The 21878-nt window shown below is 47.0% G+C and overlaps 1 protein-coding gene across 1 annotated transcript; it reads right to left on the bottom strand.

Annotated features, from left to right (window-relative positions):
* Positions 1-3319: 3319 nt before the first annotated feature.
* On the bottom strand, positions 3320-15582 carry Umod (uromodulin). The gene is made up of 11 exons (XM_057778539.1): positions 15566-15582; positions 13876-14007; positions 11989-12771; positions 11797-11904; positions 10405-10613; positions 9385-9533; positions 7937-8182; positions 6521-6683; positions 5807-5888; positions 5092-5133; positions 3320-3591 (listed from the first exon to the last, which is right to left on the bottom strand). The coding sequence occupies exons 2-11, from the start codon at positions 13967-13969 to the stop codon at positions 3530-3532; spliced, it is 1938 nt and encodes a 645-aa protein (XP_057634522.1). The 5' UTR covers positions 13970-14007; positions 15566-15582; the 3' UTR covers positions 3320-3529.
* Between the last annotated feature and the right edge of the window lie 6296 nt (positions 15583-21878).

Genomic DNA, 21878 nt, shown 5'->3' with positions numbered 1-21878 from the left:
GTCCCCTACCTAATGTCTTCTTTTTCCTCCAAGGCCAATTTGTACTGCCCAAATATTCCTGGATGTATGGGTGTCCCCTGGGGTGTAGTTGACCTACCAGGGGCTTTGCTCTTAAACACAATGGACTTTCCCTCTCCCAGCCAATAGCATAGAAGTATTTTCTCAATTGCAGTTCCTCTTCCCTGATAATGCTGGCCTGTATCAAGCTGACAGAAGACCAACCAGAACAGGGGGCTTCAGTCCCTATGACTGAGAGTACTAGAGTATAGCTTAGCCTATGGCAATGGGAGCATGTGACAGAGGCTTTTCACATCACCAAGGACCAGAAAGTAGAGAGAAAAACAGGCTGTGAACTCAGACCCAACCTTGAATAGTCTGCCCTCAGTGGTGGACTTCTGCCAACTGAACACATCTCTTAGGGGCACCACAGCATCCCAGAGAGCACCACCACCACCTGGGGAACAAATGCTGGAAAGAGGGGACAGTGAAGACCATTTTAGATCCAAACTATAGCTCATTTTCAAATTCCACCACACACTGAGTCCCATCTTAGATCACTCTCCTGAGTCCCAAGATCTTTCTGAGCTTCTCATCTTGGGAACAGACACCCGAGGTCTCTCAAACTCAACAGCTTGCAATCAGAGTCCATCAGCTCTCCTGACTGCCCTCCTCTCCCTCTGTCTACCATCCACCTCGGCCGATGGCAATGCTCCTCCCAGTCTTCCAAGCTGGAGACTTGACTCTTTCTTTTCTTCCTCAGGCCTCAATTCCAGGAAGCTCCGCATCTCATCGTTCTGCATTTAAAATTCCTCTTGGTTCTATGTCTTCTTGGCTTTCACTTGACCCGTCCAAATGTAGGTCTCTATCTCACGAGAGGGTGATTTTAGTGCTGGTTACAGATTGGTCTCTGTGCTTTCTCTCTTGCCTCTGTTTCTGCAGCCTGTCTTATCCCCCGCTTCTAGCTCACTATGCCCTGGGGATCTGACCCTGTTTACACTTCCTGCTTCTACTCTGACTTCGCTGTACCAGCTCTGCTTCAGCCAATGCCAGATTCTCTGAACTCTTTCTCATCCCCAAATGCTTGCATAATCTTCCGTCTGCCTAGATTGCTCTATGCTCAGCTTTTTCCTTTTTATCACCTCTGCCAGGAAGCTAGGATGGAGAACCTAGCTCTACATGCGGTCTGGTCCTCTGCTCTGTCTCCGTGTCTCTCCAGGACAACTCCAGTCACATTCCCTGGCCTGGTAACTAGTCTGTCAAGTCTGCAGGCGCTTTGAGGACCCGGCTCCTGATCTTCACTGAGAAAGCATGTGTTTAGTAAACAAATGGACAAAAGCAAATGTATGTTCTAGGGCCCCTATCAAGAGTTAGGTGTCCCACGTCCAGGTGGCAGTCAGCCTTGATGGAGTTTCTGCCTCGGGATCTTTGCAGTTACTATCCCAGCTACCTGTGACAATCTTCTCCAGCTGTCCAGAGCAGGCTGGTTCGCTCCTATACTCCATCAGCCTCTGCTTGTCAGGGAGGCCATACCTTATCATACCCTATCATTCTTTGTGAAACAGCACTCCTATTGGACTCTTTCCCCCTCCCCCGTGACTGTCACCACCTGTCACATTTCTTTTTTTGTTTTTTTGTTTGTTTTGTTTTGGTTTGGTTTTTGGTTTTTCGAAACAGGGTTTCTCTGTGGTTTTGGTTCCTGTCCTGGAACTAGCTCTTGTAGACCAGGCTGGTCTCGAACTCACAGAGATCCGCCTGCCTCTGCCTCCCGAGTGCTGGGATTAAAGGCGTGCGCCACCACCGCCCGGCTCACCTGTCACATTTCATGGTTATTATTTCAAGGTACTGTTGTTACCAAAGTGGCTGTTTTGATAATTCGCTATTTCCTCACTACCATAAAAGTGTCTGGCATTTAATTTGGTATATAATTAATATTAATTAATTAATAGCTAGGGCTACATTAAGTTGTTTGACTAGCAGACAGAAAGCAAGAAAGGAAAAGACATGGTAGGGGCAAAGATGGCATTGTGACATTTCTCTTTTGCCCCTTACTCGGACTTTGTCTTTAGCTTATGCCCTTGTTTCCCTTGACCCAGACCTTCCCTTCAAGTCCTGCTGCTCCTGAGTCACAGCTCAGACCGTTCCATACAGACTCCCTCAGCCCAAGCAGAACACAGACTAATTGTGGTTGGGATAGCACTGGACTAGCCTGTGGGTCACCTGCAGGGCTCTTATATAATAGCAAGAAGCTTGCATGTGCTGTGCGTGTCTGTGTGAGATAAGAGCTCTTAACATAAGACATACTGTTCCAGCAGTCCTTGTTTTGGACTCACACGTGTGTCTTTCCCTGATCTGAGGCCTTGGCTGCCCCGGAAAGGCCCAGTGACAGGCCAGGGAACCAGGTGGGTGAGAGAAAAGAGTTCCCATCAGCATTGGTGACACTTTTTTTTTTCTACAGACTTTTGGAATCTCTGGGTGTCTGAGCATAGATTGGATCTGGTCCCTGTAAATGGATAAAGCCCCACAAAGTCTCTCTACACATGGAAAAGGCTTGGCTGTGCTTTCCTCTACTGCTGGGGTCTGAGAGAAGATCTGTAGCTTTAGGGTTGGCTGTAGAAGTCTAGTGAGCAGGAGTCCTAAGGAGACACAAGACACCTGCCATTGCTTCTACATCTCTTCTCTAGGACTGGAGATGCCCGGAGACAGGAACAGGCTTTGTCTCATCCGCCAATGTTTCTCAGCGTCCAGTGTAGGCCTGGAACATGTGAAGTCCCCAAAGTTCATTTGTGGAAAAGCCAAGTGTATCCTTGTGAGGGCACTCTTGACTGCCCCCATTGCAAAGCCACCTCCTGTTGTCTGTTAAACTCTCCATGTCTGGAGTCCCTGGCAGCCTAAGGAATTGCATGTTCAAGTTCTGAGGCATGACTTGTGCCTGCATTGCTTACGGCCTGTATTCACTGTTATATGCCTGGCATAGCTTAGTAACTGGTACAGTAGCAGCTCAGGAAATGGAAGGACGGATATATATGTGTGTGTGTGTGTGTGTGTGTGTGTGTGTGTTTATACAGGTTATGTTCATACACATTATGTGTCTTTTCTAAGGTAGCATAGCAGAACTTTTGTTCTGAGATCCCAGTTTCTCGGAGCATCTGTGAAGTCCATTAAGATAGGGAAAGGGTCTGCTTTAGTCCCACCATGTGATGCTTGGTACAACAGACAGTGCCCACAGTGACGGTATGCTCAGTAAAGATTTGAATTAATGACTCCAAAAGCTGATGTTTTAAACTTATTATTATTTATTATTCCTTAAGGAGACAGGGGCTCCATGTGCAGCTGTACCACAAGTCCCATTTGGAGAGAGAGCAGCATTGAAAGATAACTACTAGGTTTGGAGAGTGAGGATTAAAGGGAGAGAGTAAGTGCAATCTGGGAGCAGTGTGAGTCCCTCCTCTATGGCTGGAAACCAGCCTGCATCTCCCCTCCTGGCCGGCAGGAAGTGAGCTGGGAGCCACACCAGGTTTCCTTCTGTCCATCAGTGAGACATCAGGGTCAAAGTGACGGAGAGAAACAGAGGCAGCCAGATGCTCAGGAGCCCTAAAGGGAAAACAATTAGAGGGACATGGCAGATGCTGGTGGACTTTTGTGCAAAGTAACATAAGACACTTTCCTACAGACTAGCCAAGAAGGAAGGTATCCTATCTGGACGAGGAAGTTCAAAAAAGTTATCTGCACTAAACGGGGTGGGGATAGGGTGGATTCAGGCTCCATTCCACGTGGACTAGTCTGGAAAAGACAGTAGTGTCTCCTGAAGTACTTGGTGTGCACTCTTCATGTGATACCTAGCAGACCCAACCATCCCAGAGACCTGAAGGCTAGTCATAGAGGACACACCTATGTCACGGGAGAACCGTGACTTTCCAGCTCTGAGCTCAGGGGTAGAGAACTCATGCCAAACCCCAGGTCATCGTAGCAGCCCTCTTAGACCCAGGTTCCACAAGCCAAGAAAAGCAATGGTTGTGTGGATTCAGTTTTCATCTGGGATGACAAATCAGGCAGCAGGCAGCAGAAAAGGACAACAATGTCACCAGTTCCTGACTTTTGTGTTTTGACGACGCAAAACACGGAGCTTCTTGTTTGTCTGATATGCTCAATGCACGACTAATCTTGGTTCTTGGCAAACAATGGCTCTCAGCAAATATTTGTAACCTATAGAGCGGCTTGTGAGGTGTTAGAGATGAGCTTCAGCTTCAGGGTGTGCCAAGAAAAGGGCAGGTGTGCATGTCCTTGGAGAACAGGTTTGTAATAGATATATGTGGACATCTGAGCCGCTTACGGGCAACTGCAGCTGTGTGTCTATCTCTGTATAAAGCATAAACATGTGTGATCTGTGCCTGAAATGTGTGTGATCAGCATGTGCATACATGAACGTTTGTGATCTGTATGTGTATATATGAGTATTGTGATATGTATGCAAATATGAATGCGTGTGGTCTGTGTGCAGAAAGGAGTGTGCACAGATATGAGTATGTATGATCTGTGTGTAGACATGAAAGTGGGTGATCTATATGCAGATGTGAGTATGTATGGTCTGTATGCCCATAAATGTATGTGCAGAGGTTATTTTGTGTGATCTGCGTGTAAGATGAGTGTGTCTGGTTTGTGTACAGTCATGTATGTAATCTGTGTGCAGATAGGAGCATGTGTGGTCTGCATACACATATGAGTGTGTGTGTGTGCAGATAGGAACGTGAATGATTTGTGTGTATGCAGATATGTACAGGTATGCATACATGTAAATGTGTATGATATCTGTGTACAGATATGAACATGTGCAAACAAACCTGGACACTGTGCTCTCAGGTTGTTGGGTCGCACCTGTGTTCCAACACACTACTATGAGACAGCACAAATATACACATGAGTACAGGTGAGGTCCAGGCATTTCTAGGACAAGTCACCTTTGGAAGCTCAGGCTCTGAAGGCGAGGCCCTCCAGTCCACTAAGAACCCCAGATAGAAGCCACAGCGGAGTGTCATGGAGCAGGTTACTATAGAGAAAGGATAGTTACATAGCTTAATCAAGTTACTAACTTACTTAAGTTGCTGGAAGCAGCCTTGGATACAGCGGCCTGGACTCCTTTGGGAGAAACAGAAAGATCCATGAGAAGTGAGGCACATGGCTTACAAGGAAGCTGAGACTAGTTTCTTCCGTCTTCTCCTCTTGCAGCCAGGGTCATCTTTCTGAAGCTCACTCCCCCACACTGGATCTGTAGAAAGCCTCATGCATATTGCTTTCAGAAGAAAGACTAAAAACCTATTGGGATCTACAGAGTTCCACAGGGCTAGCCTCACCTATAGTAGTTTAGCCACCACCACTGGCCTAGCTCCCCTCAGTTCTCCTAACAGGCTGGCTTCTCCCTAGTCTTCCCCCATCACCAAGACTCGGTCTGGTTCCTTAGTCAGAACAGCTTCAAACTGTGTAGACTTTCTCCCTGCGCTCAAGGCAACTGCAGTTCTATGCATCTTAATGGTGCCATTTGGACAATGTTTCCCCAAACGATCCAGAAGATCCAAGGCCGTGAGATCTGTTCTGCTTGTCACAAGATGCTAAACCATAGCGAGCATCAAAGCCTGCGTCTGCAATGGACGAATGAATGGCTGCACTCGAACTGGTTAAAGAGGAAGGCAGCTGATCGCCCAGAGAATCCACTGTTCCTCACTCTTCCATTCCCAGTCAGACCTAAGAAGCCAGCCTCTGCCACCTTGCCTCTTCCCCATTCAGAGACCTGACAGAAGAACAGATCTCTCACCTTGCCGTGTGATGGGGCCCAAGTTCAGGACCCGGGCCTGATCTATGAAGTTCCCACTTCTCAGTCTAGTACCAGAGCAGCTCTGCAGGGGAAGGGTGATACAGAAAATCACTCATGGTTGAAAGGAAGGTGGCGTGTGATCCTGGCATGAAAAGTGGGCAGCCAGCTCAGAAGAGCATCCTCCTGCCTCATACAGGAGACAGCGGATCATATCCCAGCCCCAGCCCTTATTGGGATTGTGGACTAGTCACTTCAGCTCTCTGAGCTTTTCCAATTGAGAAAATGAGCGAGTAGCTCCCCCGGTGAATTTCTGTGGCGTTTGAATACATTAAAACACCTGAGTTGCACACAGCACTGCAGATTTAAGTTACTGCTATGGAGAGAATAGTTTACAGCCTGCTAATAAGGTCCACTTATTGGCCAAGCCCCCTGATATCACCACTGTTTCCTGACTGTCAGGTAGCCCAGGTGTCCTGATTGGTCCTGCCTACTCTGTCTTGCAGCTATGTGTTCTTATGTTAAAAAAGGAAAATGCCACAAATACATGTCTTCCTTTATGCCTTTGGCCACGTGTCTTGGTGGTAGAGACGGGCACTCCAGCAGACTGTTGTGTGGGGGTGAGGGTGAGGGGGTTCCAGCGCTCTGTTGCGGGTGTGGGGTGGGGGTGCTTCCAGCGCTCTTTTGTGGGGAGAAGGGGGAAGGGGGATGACTCACAGGCTTGCACTGTTCATTCACAGAGTCACACAGGTACACCTCACAGTGCAGGTAGACAAGGTCGTAATTTCCTGTGAACCGGAACATCTGAACAGAAAACCGGCCCTGAGGGGACTCGCCATTCTCCACCACCTGAATGGTTGTATCCAATGTGTTTGGACATCTGAATGGGAACATAAGACATACGGTGGAGTTGATTAAGTCAAGACTCTGGAGCTCCACTTCCTGGGCTTAAATGCCACATCGCCACCTGCTAGCTGTGTGACTTTGGGCAGCTCATTAAACTTCTCTGTGCCTCAACGTCTCAATACACATATGGAAGTAATGTTAAAAGATAACTGAGGATTACGTTATTTTTTTCAAAGTGCTTAGAACAGAGTGAGGCACACAATAGGTGCTGCCTGTGACTGGGGCTAAAGAAAAATGATGAAATTCTTCAACCACAGAGTTGGAACAATCCAGAAGCTCATTCTCATTGACAAGGAAACATATTCAAGAATCATTAACTATTTCATGCTGTCAAATATGTGCCTGTAATCGCAGAAACCAGGGAGTCTAGCCAGCCACTGAGCCAACCAAAGTGTGTATACCCATCTGCAATGCGCACAGTGGCATCCAAACAAACCAACATGCAGAAGAAGCTCGTGTGTGTGCCGGGCATTCTGGGCAGGTCCTGCAGCGTGGGCTACAAAGCCTTTCCCTCCCTGCTTCACTTGTCCAAAGGCCTCCTCCTCACTGTGTATTTCACTTCCGTTACATGTCTGTCTTGCCTTCAGAATTTAAGTTGTGTGAGGGTAGGTGGTTTCATCTCTTCCCCTCGCCATGGTACCCACAAAGTCTGGTACACAGCAGACTTTCAAAATATCTGTTTAATTTATCTATAGCCTCTCAAGGAAGAGACAGCACACCTGTACCCTCCCAGTTTCACCCGCTTCTTGGCTAACCATGCCCATTCCCTACTCTTCCCAGCTGGGCACTGGCTGCCTGTTGCTCTGAGCCTGCCTTTCCATCAGATTTCTTATATGTGCTAAGTCATGGATGCCCACTTGGCCCACCAGTGAACATATGCAATCTTCTTCAAATATAATGACATATTGTCTAAAAATAAGATATTTCAAGAAATACCAAGAAAACCACTTAAATCAAAGCATGCTTCTTAAAATGTTAAAACATTTGATATGTGTGCTTCACATACTTGTGAAAATACAGTTGATGATGTATTACATAAGATGATCTAGGGAGTCCTAATGAATAGCACCTAAAAACTACTGAATAGCATAGGTAGGTCCCTGTATTCAGGTTGAGCCAAAATGCTAAATTTAAGCTAAAGGAGGAGCATGAAGATGTATTCCCCTCCTCCCACTAATTCTAAACACATGACCCCAATGCCCATCCAAACAGAATCCACTGTTTTACCTGTCCTGGATAATAAAGTATTTCACAGGGTCTGTGGCGTTGTTACTGGGTGTGGCATAGCAGTTGGTCATTAGCAGTACAAACCGGGACACGTCACCCCCATCCAGTATGGTGCCCACATACAGAAAAGCCTCTGTGGACAGCATCACAGAGGAGCCTTGGTAGGGCTGTGTGTAGGCAGGGCTCTGGAACAGCGCCATCCTCACGGTGAACATGCCTGTCCCACCCAAGCTGATGTTCAGGGAACTGCAGAGGAAGAGGAGCTGTTAGAGGACCAGGTTGAGAACATGCGCAGACGGCTACCCTTCCGGACCAGCATTCTCGGACTGTTCCTTGCAGGTTTCTGACTGTCTCATTCAGTAGCAGGCCTGAAACCCTCACCGCTGCTTGGCAAACTTTATAAGGTCGGGTCTTATAAATGGGTTGTTTTAAATCTAAACACACTGCTGTGAATTTCACTACATGATCTCTCACAGGATAGAGAGAGAGAGAGAGAAAGAGAGGGGGGGGTGTCACATAAAATAAGGTTTAAGAGTAATGCCCAACAATACAAGGATCTGCTTCACAAGAGAGAACAGGCTGAGACGTCCTTGAGCCCCAGAGAGGCTTGCTCACATACCTGTTGCTCTCAGGCATTTAGAAGGGAGGCCTAGGACATGGCCACATTACTCCAGGGTACTACCTCACCTGGTTGTACTCTATCCAATAGCCCAATATAAGCAAGTCACACACATATCGGTCCAGCATTCTTAACATGTTTCTGCCATATGGCAAATGCTCAATAAATACTAGTGTTTGCAGCTGTCATCCTTCCCACATGAGCATCAGTGGCCTGTGGCCCATCATAGAGCATCAGTGGCCTGTGGCCCAACATATTCAAAGACTTTCAATTTTACATAGTAATAGGATGTTATTTTCCACCAAATGGATGGAGCTTTCCTGGTTCACCTCTCCAGCTAGCTACCTTTCTACCCAAAAAAGACACCTCTGAAGAGTGTGATCTGTAAATGCTTCTTTAATCATAGATCTTCAATTCAGAGAAGGATGGAAGCTGAGATCTAATTAAAAGCTATGCTTGCTCAGAATCCCCTCCAGAAGCAGGGCCACCCAAGCCCTCCGAAAAGACAGACTGATATTTGATCCCCTTTGCAGAACATGACTGTCCTTAGAAAAGCCACGGAAGTACTATTAAAGCCCCCTGGTAAATGAGGACAACAGACGGTTGCTATGGGTTCCCAAAACTATCCGCTTAATAGATGGCAGAGCCTGGGTTGAAATCTGGGTTCTGGAATTCCTCACTATGTGTCCTCCCAACTCTGCACCCCCAGACTCCAAAGCCAGTTCCCACTTGTCAAGGAAGCTGAAAGTCTCAGGACTAAGGGGCTGAGGGGTTACAGGGCTGTGGGGTGAAGCCTCCCCAGAGCACTGGAGACCCCTGATGGCCACACCTGACCATGGGCTGTAGGGAGGTCTTCAGGCTGACTTTCATGTCCAGGGGATAAGAGCATTCAAAGTTGATCCTGATGTTGACGTCACGGATGATGATCTCATTTGCCAGGTAGAGGGTGTTGCTGTAGGTGGCATGGGTTTCATTTGTCTGTGTTGGGTGAAGAGGAGTAAGGAGAAAGAGACATGAGACCCCAAGCAGAGTTTTATAGCCAATGGGTTTGTCTATAAAGCCCTGAAAGCTGCCCTCCCGGTCTGTGTGTTACAATAGCAGTGACTTTAGGAGCAGAGGTCATGTTCCAGACACTGAGCTACATTCTCCTCCTGCATCATTCTACCAATGTTTCCCACAACCTAAAGAGGCAGGGCTGCTGAATCCCTGCTTTGTAGATAAAGGGATAGAGGTTCATGGTTCCCTGAGAACTGAGTACACCCATGCAGAGCATGGGATCTACAAAAATGGTGGTTCTGGGTTCTCCATAAAACCCGGGCTAGTTCCAAACCTTCAGGTTTCCTCTTGAAAACTGAGAATCACGAGCAAGCTGTCACTAATTTCGTCTCACACTGTCCTTGACAGTGGCAATCTCTCCCTCCCTCCCTTCGTTTTGCTCATCCCCATTTTCTTTCCAGGGATGGAGTCAAGAGGAAGCTAGGTACCAGCCTCACGAACATTTAATGGTTGATCTTCGCAGAGGCCTCTGGGGGTGACACTCTTCTTGGGATCCCTGAGCACAGACAGGCTTGCTTCTGGTCCTAGTGTGAACCTTAGTGGTTGGAAGCCATCATTGTCAGCCTAGCCCTTTCTTTCCCATCTGCAGAAGGGGGGGGGCTCATCCTTACAGATCAAGCTCACACCAGACACGTGGATTAATTTAACCCTAACATCCCTACAGAGAAGTGGCAACTCCTCCAAGTTGAAGTCAGATCAAACAAATCACCCAAAGATCCAACAAGGTGTGGACTTGGACCTTACATAGGCACCAGTCACTCCGACCCTGATGTCACCACGGGCAAGGACTTACCCTCAACACTGTCCCACAGGGGCCATCCTGGGCAGGTGTCACCACGGACATCCAGTCTCGTTCACCCTTCTCACTGAAGCCCGAGCACTGGCTGTCACTCAGGTACATGAAGACCTTCATAAAGCCCACGCTCTGGAGCTGGCATTTGCTGAGGGATATTTTGATGTCATTGGTCCCACACTCTAACTTGTGATCCAGAAGAGATATATCTGAAAAGGCCAGGGACAACAAGATTAGGAATCTTCTCCTCCAGGGCCAGGCACGTCCCCAGGGACACAGCATGCTTGCTGGATTGGCCATCAGATGGTGGCACTTAAGATGCCTTGGGTTAATCATAGTCCTCTCTCAGCCAAAATTAAATTATGGACATCACTGTGTGGATCCAACCATCAACCATCCAGCTCCATGTTCCCCTAAGAGTGCATTGTATATACAATTTAAGGTAGTTTGAGGGTCTTTCACTGGCCCAGCCTTAAACAACATCCAACCAGTATGAAGAAAAAAAAGAGAAAAAAAGAAAATGCTAACTGCCCCCCTTTGGCATCCTTGCTACACACAGGTGCCGGGCCTCCCATTGGCAGTGACTCTGATAATGTTATTGGTTAGTTTCCCTCTCAGACAAAGAGCAGGCTCAAAGTTTGGAGAAGGCAATAAAGAATAACTAGAATTTTTCCTTATTTTTCAAGTATTCAGGAGCTGGTGTGATGGCTCAGTGGGTAAAGGTGTTTGCTGCCAAGTCTTACTACCTGAGTTCAGTCCTTAGGATCTATATGGTAGAGAGACAAAGACTCTCAAGTAAGTTTCAATTTTTGGAAGTGTTTTTTAATTTTTCCTTTTCAGTGTGGAGCACTGCACATCTGTAGAAGTGCGATGACTTCCTTCCCATTGTGCTCCTTTTTACACTTAACGTTGTGACATTTTGCTTGTAAAAGCAGCACGGACACCCACACCCTGAATCAAGCTCAAGGAAGCAATCCCACCAAACTGGAGAGGAACGTCTTCATCACGACATTTCTCCACACAGACAGTACTTGGAAACAAGCAGCATCAGACAGTGGGCATGACATGTGACCCAAGTCTGGAAAAGACCTCACCATCTTCAATGACACCATGAGGAAACCGGCTGAGAGAGGCCCTGGCCCATGCTCAGCATCCCGCACTGGCCACAGAACGGCCGGCCGCAGTCAGTTTCTGATGTGACGGGTGGCTCGGTAGTTTCTGGTTTCCTGGTGTGCCTTTGGAGCCCATTGAGGAGGAGCCCCAAACAGCCCAGATTCTTAGTGACCTTTCCTTCTCACTGATTGGCTATGTGTCCTCTGGTCCCAGACCCACACAAGCACCTCACCCCTAAGCGCTGATCACTTTTTCAACCAATCGCTCTCTGGGCCTCACCTGTGATATTGAAGTCCTTTTTACACTGGCAGCGCCATCTGCCGTTTTCTGATATGCAGTCCTCGTCCACCCCACACTCTTCGCAGGTCCCCTCCACGGAGCCAGGATCTGAAACATCATCATGACAAACAGTCAACAGCTTGTTCCTCTCGACTCCTACAGACCAAGGAGGGAGGGTACTGCTCTGCTTACCTGTGCAGTAAGCCAGATTGCATTCGGGGGCCTCCGTCAGGTTGTAAACATAGTAGCCACCTGTGCAGGCCTTCACCTGAATCTCTGTGGACCACAGACAGCAGTTGCCGCTCCAGTGCGCACAGGCCGTGCGGCTCACGATGCCCTCGTTGTTCGATGGATGCGAGCCATTGAGCCACATGGGCGCAGCTGTGTTGCATCGCTGAACCGGCACACAGGTCTCAGCCATGCTCACGCCACCCTGGCCCGTGAACCGGTACCAGCCATGCAAATTAGTGTCACAGGAGTAGCCGGCACCGTATTCCGTGCTACGCCAGTACTCGGCCAGGATCTCATGCACGTTGCAGGGGTCTACACACACTAGTGCTCCCCCCGGGCCATGGGGCAAGCAGTCCCGATCCGGCCCACAGGAGCCTGGGGAGCACTCACAGTGCCGACCATCCCCTTCGTAGCCCTCGGGACACACGCACGAGTAGTTGCCCTCCCTGTTGACACAGGTAGCTAGTGCATGGCAGTCACTGAGTCCCAGCTCCGTGCATTCATCCACATCAATGCAGCCCAGCCCAGGCGTCAGACGGAAGCCATCCAGGCAGGCGCATGTGTAGGAACCCAGTGTGTTCACGCAGACGCTGTTGGCAGAGCAGTTGTGAGCCTGAGGGGTGGCACATTCATCCACGTCCTCACACTCCAGCCCGTTACCAGTGAAACCCAGATGGCAGAAGCATGTTGTGACCACTCCATCCACCATGCAGGTGGCGTTGCTGTGGCATTCGGAACACCTTACTGTTGATAGAAGAGCATAGTCTCAGAACCCCCGGCAGCTGGGCAGATATCCCAAAACAGAGCCTTTCTTGCTTCTTAAAGAACTTATCTTACCGCCACCCTTGGAACCGGCCCATCCAACCAACCGAGTAGATTCTCCTATTCATCTAGTTAAGCATGGCCTTTTCCTTTGTGCCTCCTTTTAAAACATCCACATTGTCACATCCAAGGGCAGAACACACAATATCCTGGGTAACTGGGGAGGATGTGTGACGAAGCTGCCACCCCTTCCTAGTCTTCTCAACAGTTTGTCCCTTCTGCCTAGGTCCTCTCTCTGCCTCTGCAGCCTTCACTAACACCCTTCCCTGTGTCCCTTCTGTCTGAAGACTGTTCCCAGCCCATTTGACAAGACACTCACACTTGCTTTCAACACCGAAAAGAAAAGAGCCGTTGTATAGCATCACGTACTGCGAGTCGGACACAAAGATGTGCACCTTTCATTCTGGAGCTTACTGACCAGCGGCCCCCTTTTAATTTATCTTTATTTACAGACATGAACATTGAGACTCAGAAGGGGTAAGTCCCTCACAAGTTGCCAAACATGATATACACACATGGCATGACCACAGAGCATGTGCTTTTAACCATGACCGCACAGTTGTATTTACTATGGCTCCACAGTACTCTAGGATGGAAGCTCCGTGGAATGACCCCACACTTAAAGGAGAGGTGGCTATGCGCCACCTGGGGCTGTTCAATTTGCTTATGTAACTGAGCATGCTTGTGACTTTACAATAAAGTGCAAGAAAGATTCAGAGATGCTCTAGCTCAACATCAGCATCACCCAAACTTTGTTATTTCTTCAGAGTCTCGGGCCTCTTGTCAGACATACTAAAGCAGGATTTGCATCTTAGTAGAACTTCTGAGTGAGGCTGGGCACATTACAATCCATGAAATGGGCTTAAGATACAGATCATGTCAAGTGTGCTAAAAGAAGGATTAAGATTGCTTAATCTTAATTAAGAATTCAATTAAGCACAGGGAAGAGTACTACATACACATGCACACACACATGCACACATACACGCATCACTCACACACACATGCACAAACACTCATACTTACTTGCTTCTGATGAATCATTTGCTCCAGCTACAGTGAGCCAAGGGGTTACCATCATTACCACCAGCAATCCGGTCAAAGAGCACAGCCGCCTCATCCTTCCTGCTCTTCCCTCTATTTCTGGTACTGGAACACCTGCCCAAAGGTAATGATGGGTTAGATGCTTTCCCTGTGTTCCTGATGCCTGGGATCCTGAGAGCAGAGATGAGTGAGGCACATGTGTGGTCTAACTCCCCTCCCCACAGACAGAAGGAATGCCTCGTTTGTGCACCATCGATAGGGATCAGGAAAACTACAGGGCTGTAGCTCTAGCTTTGGTGGGCTTCCGTCTGTGTGGACACACCCCTGCTCCTTACCCATGCCCCATACCCCGTACCCACCCACTCATGTTCCATGTACTGCACATTTTGAAGAGCTAAATCTTTTGTTTGAAGCAAAAAGTCACAAGATGGGGGGTGCTCTCTACTCAGAACCTTATTAGAGGCAGCTTTGGGTTTTTATAGGTTGTTCTTGATTGTCTGAACTTACAGTTTGCTCGCACCGACCTATTCATTCAACAAAAGGTTACTGATTAGTACTAGACACCAAGCAGAATAACGAATACAGTTGACATCTTTACACAAGTCATGTAAAGGAAAGACACAAGATAAGGAACTCCGGAGATGACTAACTTAACAATAGTGCATATTACTGTTTTTCAAAATGGTTGTGGTTGCAACAGGCAAAATCATTCTAGATGGATACAAGTATTACCCTAAGTTTTACAGCAGCAAGCGAGGATGGCATCAGAGGTAGACTCTTGGAAACTGAGCTGAAACAGAGCCCAGGCCCTGAGTCACCTCTCACAGCACTGTGACACCAGGTGACGTGCTCTAGTCTTCTTGTCTGTGCAGTGGGGACCTCCTCTTCCACTGGCTGGTGTCTAGGAGCTGTCGGGCCTGCTTCTCTATGCTCAAAGAACTTATACTGTGAGGACAAATGTTCTCGGGACTGGGGGGACGGCTCAGTATTGAAGAGCGCTCGCTGCTCTGGCAGAAGACCCAGGTCAGGTGCCCAATACCCACATTAGGCAGCTCACAACTTCTGTAACTCCAGTTTTAGGAGAGTCGACACCCTCTAGCCTTAGAGGGTACCCGCACATAAATCATGAAGTTACACACACACACTAACCTAAATAAAATAATAGATATTAAAAAATGGTCTCTTGACTTCTGAATCTGAGATATAAGAAACACACACACACAAGTAAAGGTTTATAAGATAACTCTTATTCTTACAATGTATGTTGCCTGATGACATGGTCTATTTAATGAAGAAAATTCTGATAGAAACCACATGGTATAGTTTGAAAAGCACTATAGCACTCCTCTGGCCAACTAAACATTTGCAAGGACCCAGCACATAGCAGATGCTTCTGTTCACTGTCATAAGCCCAGTACCTAGCATATAGTGTGTGCTTCAGGAAAACCACTGAATGAAGGAACATCAGCTTACACGGCTATTTCAAAAGCTTTGCCTCAAAGAGAAGGAAGTTGCTATGTCACAGATCACAAAGTTGACTCTCAGTGGAGTAATGAATCTGGCTGCTCTGACCCCAGTATCAGATGCTAAATTTCCTCTCCCACCGCCCTAAAGGAGAAAGGGAATAGATAGAGAAGTGGATGCGGGAGACGACAGCTCCAGTTTGCCTTACCTGAAGCCAGGAGGACAGGACTGGTCCCTTCACAAGCAGGTGCTTCTGGTCAATATATATACACCCGCCCTTGGCAGGCACTCACTCCTCCAGTTATTCTCTGCCCCTGCTCCCTGAGATTATTCCTGTGGGGGCAGAATTTTTCTTTCCTTTTGACATAGTGTTCACCTTTTCCAAGCCATGAGACCGTGGGTGTTATTTTTCCCTAATAGTTAGAGACACAAAATTATTGACATTGAGGGTCACACCTGTTCCTGGAAATACAAGGTCTCTGTGTTTCAACTTTTGGCAGCAAGACATTCCTCAGTTAGACATTAACTGGCAAAGCAGTGCCAAGATGCTGGGCTTTTCCTCGGTCCTGGGCAAGGACGAGGTGGGACCCAAGCCCAGAGGACTAAGCAGAAGACAGCATCTTAAAGGTGTCTGTGTTAGGGTAAGAGGAGTACTAGCTTCGCAGTCTGGAATACACACCTGCTCTGAGGAACAGCCTCAGATCAGCTCTCTTCTCCAGAGTTCAGATAGGAGCAGGAGAGTTGCTGAGAATGACATCAGGCCACAGACCATCTGGACATCCTCTGTCAGACAGAAGGCTGAGATTCAAACAGTGAGGGTTCCCTGGGCTGAGAAACAACCTTAGAATTGAACAGGCTGAGTTTGCCTGGGTCCGCCATGAATTGTATCCTGGGATTTAACTCTTCTCTTTCATGAGACCATTTTCTTCTCCTCTGAAATGAGATGCCCCTCCCTCCCCATGAGCAGTGACAGTGGCGGACAGAGATGATGAAGGTGGAAATGTGTGGTGATGTTTGATTCGAGCCGACTCTGTGACAGATACTTTGCTGATAGGGAGTCACAGAGACAGGGTCACTAGAGGTCGAGCCACAAGTCACACATACCTTCTGACCCAATCCCATGAAGGTGACAACCCAAAATTTGGTAGAATAGATGTCAGTATGTTGAAAAATATCCAATACATGTACACTTTGACTGCATAGGAAGCGTGACCATGACAACCACATTGACTTTTGCTTGGGACTTTTTCGGCCCCCTTCTTAATTTCCTAGAAGCGAAACTTCTGGGTCAAAACAGTGTGTACTTTTAAGAATATTGATAGCTCTTTCCAAACAACATCCCAGTGATATTTTTAAAATGAATCTACAGGGACTAAGGATGCAGCTCGGCTGTGGGAACGCTTGTGTAACATGCACGAAACCTTGGACTCAGTCCTTAGCACAGCATAAACTAGGTGTGGTGGCACATACTGTAGTCAGACCGCTTGAGAGTAGAGACAAGAGGATTATAAGTTCAAGCCATTTCAGCTACATAGTGAGTTTGAAGCCATCTTGGGCTGCATGAGACCCTGCCGCAAACAATGCAATAAAATGTAATAATGATTATAACTTTTCTTCTAGTCCAAATTAGTTCTGAGTATAACTTTAGCATCATTTTGACCAACTTTCCATCTTCTTTGCCAAAAATTGTTGAGAAATATCTTCTTATTCACTTTGCAGTTTGTTTTTTTTTTCTTTTTTACGAAAAATAACATTTCTCCCTCATTTGTTTATTTGCCATGTATTTTTCTCTTTGTAACTCTAGTCATTGGTGCCCTATGCCTTTCTTACAAGGGCCCATGTGAGGGCTACTCTCGTATCACTGGTGTCCCTCCTGGATTTAAAGATTTTCTGGGGCTTGCAGGGTTTTCTGGCAAAGATTCAGGCAAGAGAAAGGAGAGTTTGGGCTAGTGTCTATTCTTAAGTGTTAGCTAGCACCGTGTTTTCTCGTTTCTAGATTTCATGTTTTCTAGTCTCCGTGTCTGGCTGGTTCTGGGAGGGCAGATATTCCTGGGCTGGCTAGTTCCTGGAGATGCAGACATCTTGCTACAAGGAGTCTTTCTTATGTACACCAACCACTCCAGAGCCACACTTGTCTCCTTGGTGGGGCTATCATGCAGGGCTACTATTCCTTGCTCCGGTCACCCCAGGAAGACAGCTGGGATTAGAAAACTGAATACAGCTGCCGTTTCCCAGAACTCACTGGGTATGAAGGTGTGCACTTATTTTAATCCCAGCACTGGGAGGCAGAGACGTGCAGATTCCTGAGGCTTGCCGGAGAACCAGTAGAGTTTGCTTGATGAGATCCAGGCCAGTGAGAGACCCAGTCTCAAACACAAGGTAGATAGGGCCTAAAGAATGGCATCCAAGATTGACCTCTGGCCTTCACATGCTCACATGCACAAGTATGCACATTAGCATACCACAGACACACACACGCACACACACACACACGCGCATGCATGCACACACTTGTGCACGTGCACACACACACACACACAAAGAAAAACAAAGACTTGTGCATTCCTGCTCCTCCTGCTCCCTTCCTTCCTGACTCCTCTGGTACTTCTGCACATACCTTCCTCCTCCATTCCCCTGGCCTTCATGGCATACCACGTCCTCTTTTCTTAGGATCTATGAACATAGCAAACAACTTGTTGATCACAGCATCACCTTGATGATGGCCTTGCCTTTATGATCATACTAAAACCCACATTTTAAGAGAAGAACCATTACTTGTATCCAATATAGCTAGACCATTTTTGGTGTGTCTCCAACAGACATTTTCTTGCTCATACTACCTTCCTTAATCCTTGTCATCTCTTGCCAGTTATGTATACTAGATGACTTCCTGGCATCCTTCATGGATGCTGTTGGTCCCTCATCTTCTTGGGCTATCTGCATCTCTTCTCCTTGGGATGAAGACCACACCATTTACTTCTTGGGACGATCCCTCTGTCCTCTTGTACTCCAATATCTTCCCCTCTCTCCTTCATTTATCCTCTCCTCCTGTGTAGACTAACAACCTTCAGAGACACTTCTTTGACCCAACACTCACCAAGCTACTATATGCTCTATTTTTCGTGACAAAATTTCTCAAAGGATGTATATACTCTCTCCAGTTCACACTAGTGTGCTTTCTGAAGGGCCAACTCCACTGAAATTACTCCACACCACCGAAGACAACCATGCTGCCGGATGCATTCTCACTCCTCACTCAGTACATACTTGGTTTTTTTTTTTGTTTTTTTTTTTTTTTGGTTTTTCGAGACAGGGTTTCTCTGTAGCTACGGAGCCTGTCCTGGAACTAGCTCTTGTAGACCAGGCTGGCCTCGAACTCACAAAGATCCGCCTGTCTCTGCCTCCCGAGTGCTGGGATTAAAGGCGTGCGCCACCACCGCCCGGCCGTACTTGGTTTTGAAGGAGACTTGGTTCCATTGAAATCCCCTTCTCTCTTAACTCCCCAACACAGACAGGGCATGACAACGGTTGCTTACCAAGTTCTTCTCTTGGGCCAGACAATTTTTTTTTCTTTTATTAAAAATAGATTTTTTTTTTTATTCACAATATACTTTGATTATAGTATCTTCCCCTCCCCTCTACTCTTCCCAATTCCTCCTACTTATCATCCCATCTGGGAACACCCTGTTTCCGTCTCTCATTCTTAAACAAACAGGCATCTAAGGAATGATAATAAAATAAATAAACAAACAAACAAATCAGAAAACAATGAAACAACCAAATAAGTAAAGGAGCCAAAGGAAAAGCAACAAGAAGTATATGTGGGTGCAAAGACACACACATTCGCATACTCAGGAATCCCATGAAACTGCAAACTGGAAACCATAATAAATATGCAAAGGACCTGTAAAGTAGGAAGGAAAAAAAAAGCTCCCCAATGTAACATTATAAAACAAAAAACCTCCAAAGATGCTCAATTCATTTTATGTTGGTCATCTAGAGGGGGGCATGGGGCTACCCTTGAGTGGTTTGTTTCCCAAGTGAGACTCTCTTGGAGGAAACTTATTTTCATTTGCAAGTGGTCATCAATTAGAGACTGCTTCTGGGTTAGGAATGGAGGCAGGTGTCCACTTCTCCTTGAAACTCTAGAACCCCACCTGGTGCAGACCCACACAGGCCCTGTGCATGCTGCCACAGTCTCATATGTTCATATGTGCTCCCTCCCTGTGGCGTCCAAAAGGTCTTGATTCTTGGGTGTCCTCCATCCCTTCTAGATCTTATACTCTTTCTACCTCCTCTTCTGCAGGATTTCCTGAGCCCGAAGTGGAGGGATTTATTGGAGAAATCCCTTTTAGGGTTGTGTGTCCCAAAGTCTCTCACTTTCTGCATATTTTATGACTGTGGATCTCTGTATTTGTTCCCATCTGTGGCAGGAGGAGGTTTTTCTGAGCCAGGCACTGAACTAGGTACAGCAGAATGTCATTAGGAGTCATTTTATTGCTAAGTCCTTTTAGTAGGACAGTGTTTGGGTTTCCCCTAGTCCTTCACCTATTAGGTCTGAGGTTCTTGCTCATTCAAGCACCATTGAGTATGGGTTCCATCTTATGCCTTAACTCAAATGAGATATTGGTTGGTTGCTCCCACAAGCTCTATACCACTGTTGCACTAGCATATCTTGCAGGCCAGTTACTTTTGTAGGTTCAAGGGTTTGTAGCTGGGTTGGTATTTACCTTTCTCCTCCGGTGGCATGCAGAGGACTTTCTAGGACCATGAACACTAGCCTATAGAAAAGAAGGCTCATGTATGCACCAGCTCAATGTCTCCATGTTCAGTGAGTTGTGTCTGTGTTGTCTTCAGCAACAGGGCCTTACGGTCAGCTTGTAGAGAGACACCAAAAGTCTTGGCAATAGCCTGAAATGTTTGTAGGTGCCCATGGGACCCTTTGGGCCAACAACTGGATTAGGCGTAACTCATTTCTGTCATTGGAAACTGCATTTGGTGACAAGAGATGTCCAGACTCTGCTTTTATGTTGTCTCAATGAAACAGGAGAGAAGACAGAAGTTCAGAGGAATGGAGTCACTTCCCAAGGTTACAGAGCTAGCTGATACTGACTGCAAACTAACGCCCAAATTCTATTCAGATTTACCACTTCAGTCAACTTTATTTCCTGAGGGGTAAAGAGTATTCTATGATTATCCATGGAAGGATTGTAGAGTGATAAGTGGTTCTAGTTTTTTTGGTAGGCTGGAATTGATGGTGGGTTTTGAGAAATTAAACAGACAGAACAGAAGGGGTTCGGATGACAGGCAGACACATTGGGAAGGAACAGAAAATGAGCCGAGAGAAGCCATTCCCAACAGAGGGGTATCTGTGCCCCATCTCTCTGCTGTTTCTTCTCTCCCCACCTTCGAAACTCCAGGTGCACCTGTGGAATATGCAACAGCCTTGTTCTCCATCTCACTGGATGCCATGGGCTCTGAGCCATGTGATTTAGTCTCAGCAAGCCCCCATGGAACCCTCCTTTGACAGGCAGCCACATGGCTATGAGGTGGAGGCAGGTGATTCTTGCATCGTGTTTTGAATACTAAAACCTGTCCCTGTAGGGGCATCTGGCTCTACTGAGTTCCAGGGCCCCAGGCTGTTCCCTGCTTCATTCACTTGGATGTGAATAAGTCAGGTGAAAGGGGATGGGAACTGCTTCTAAGGGTCTAGAAACACAAATAGACTTTGCCTTGTGTGGTGAGTGGAAAGTATGAAGGCCCAGAGGGGTTTTAGAGCACACAGTCCCTACAATAATACCCCTCACTTCTGCTCAGAAATCCCACTAGCCCCCAGTGAAATTAATTATATAAACAGCATGAATATGAAGGACTAAATAATGACCCACAAGTATACCCATATCCTCATTGCTGGAACCCATGAATACTGCTTTGCAGAATAAAAATTACTGTGTGACTGTGATCACGTTAAGGACAGGGAGACGGAGAGGGGACCCTAAAAGTTGGACGCCATCACAGCGGTGCACAGAAGACGGATGCCGAGAAAATGAGACATGAGGATGAAACATAGGCTCAGCTTAATTGCAGGGCAAGGCACAAGTCGGGGCATACAAGCAGTCCCCAGGACGCTGCAAGACAAAGGCTTCTTCCAGAAGGCACCAACCCTGATGGAGTTTAACATTTAACCCCACGTTAAAAAAAAATTGAGACAGTATCTTACTAGCCAGCTCAGAATCATAAATCATAATCCCCCTGCATCTGCCTCCTAAGCACTGAAATTACAGGTGTGAACCATGAAATCGATATCTGATTTCTGGAGTCTTGAACCATTTGAGAAAAAGTCCATGTTGTTTGGTCTTTAAGTCTTTGTTAGAACAGTTAATGCAGAGAGACAAGCCAGTGTCTTTACCTCTTCCCTTGGGGATAACTACAAAATGAAGTATCTCTCAGAGAGAGGGGGCTACCTGATGATTCCATTTGCTCCGAGGACATTCACTAAACATCTACTATGTACCCAATGC

Source organism: Chionomys nivalis, chromosome 8 (genome assembly GCF_950005125.1).
Source record: "Chionomys nivalis chromosome 8, mChiNiv1.1, whole genome shotgun sequence".
Taxonomy (NCBI): domain Eukaryota; kingdom Metazoa; phylum Chordata; class Mammalia; order Rodentia; family Cricetidae; genus Chionomys; species Chionomys nivalis.
The sequence above is the reverse complement of the archived record's forward strand: the minus strand, read 5'-3'. Positions and strand labels throughout refer to the sequence as shown.

Bases quoted from the DNA above. Each gene is read 5' to 3' on its own strand.
- Umod (XM_057778539.1), bottom strand. From the start codon at position 13,969: ATGAGGCGGCTGTGCTCTTTGACCGGATTGCTGGTGGTAATGATGGTA. The intron at 8,183-9,384 runs GTGTGGCCATCA...CTTCCTCTGCAG, and splicing joins TCCCTACAGCCCATGGTCAG to TTCCCTGAACATCAGCTTGG. The intron at 5,889-6,520 runs GTGAGTCATCCC...CTTCCCCTGCAG, and splicing joins TGAATGAACAGTGCAAGCCT to AGCTGCTCTGGTACTAGACT.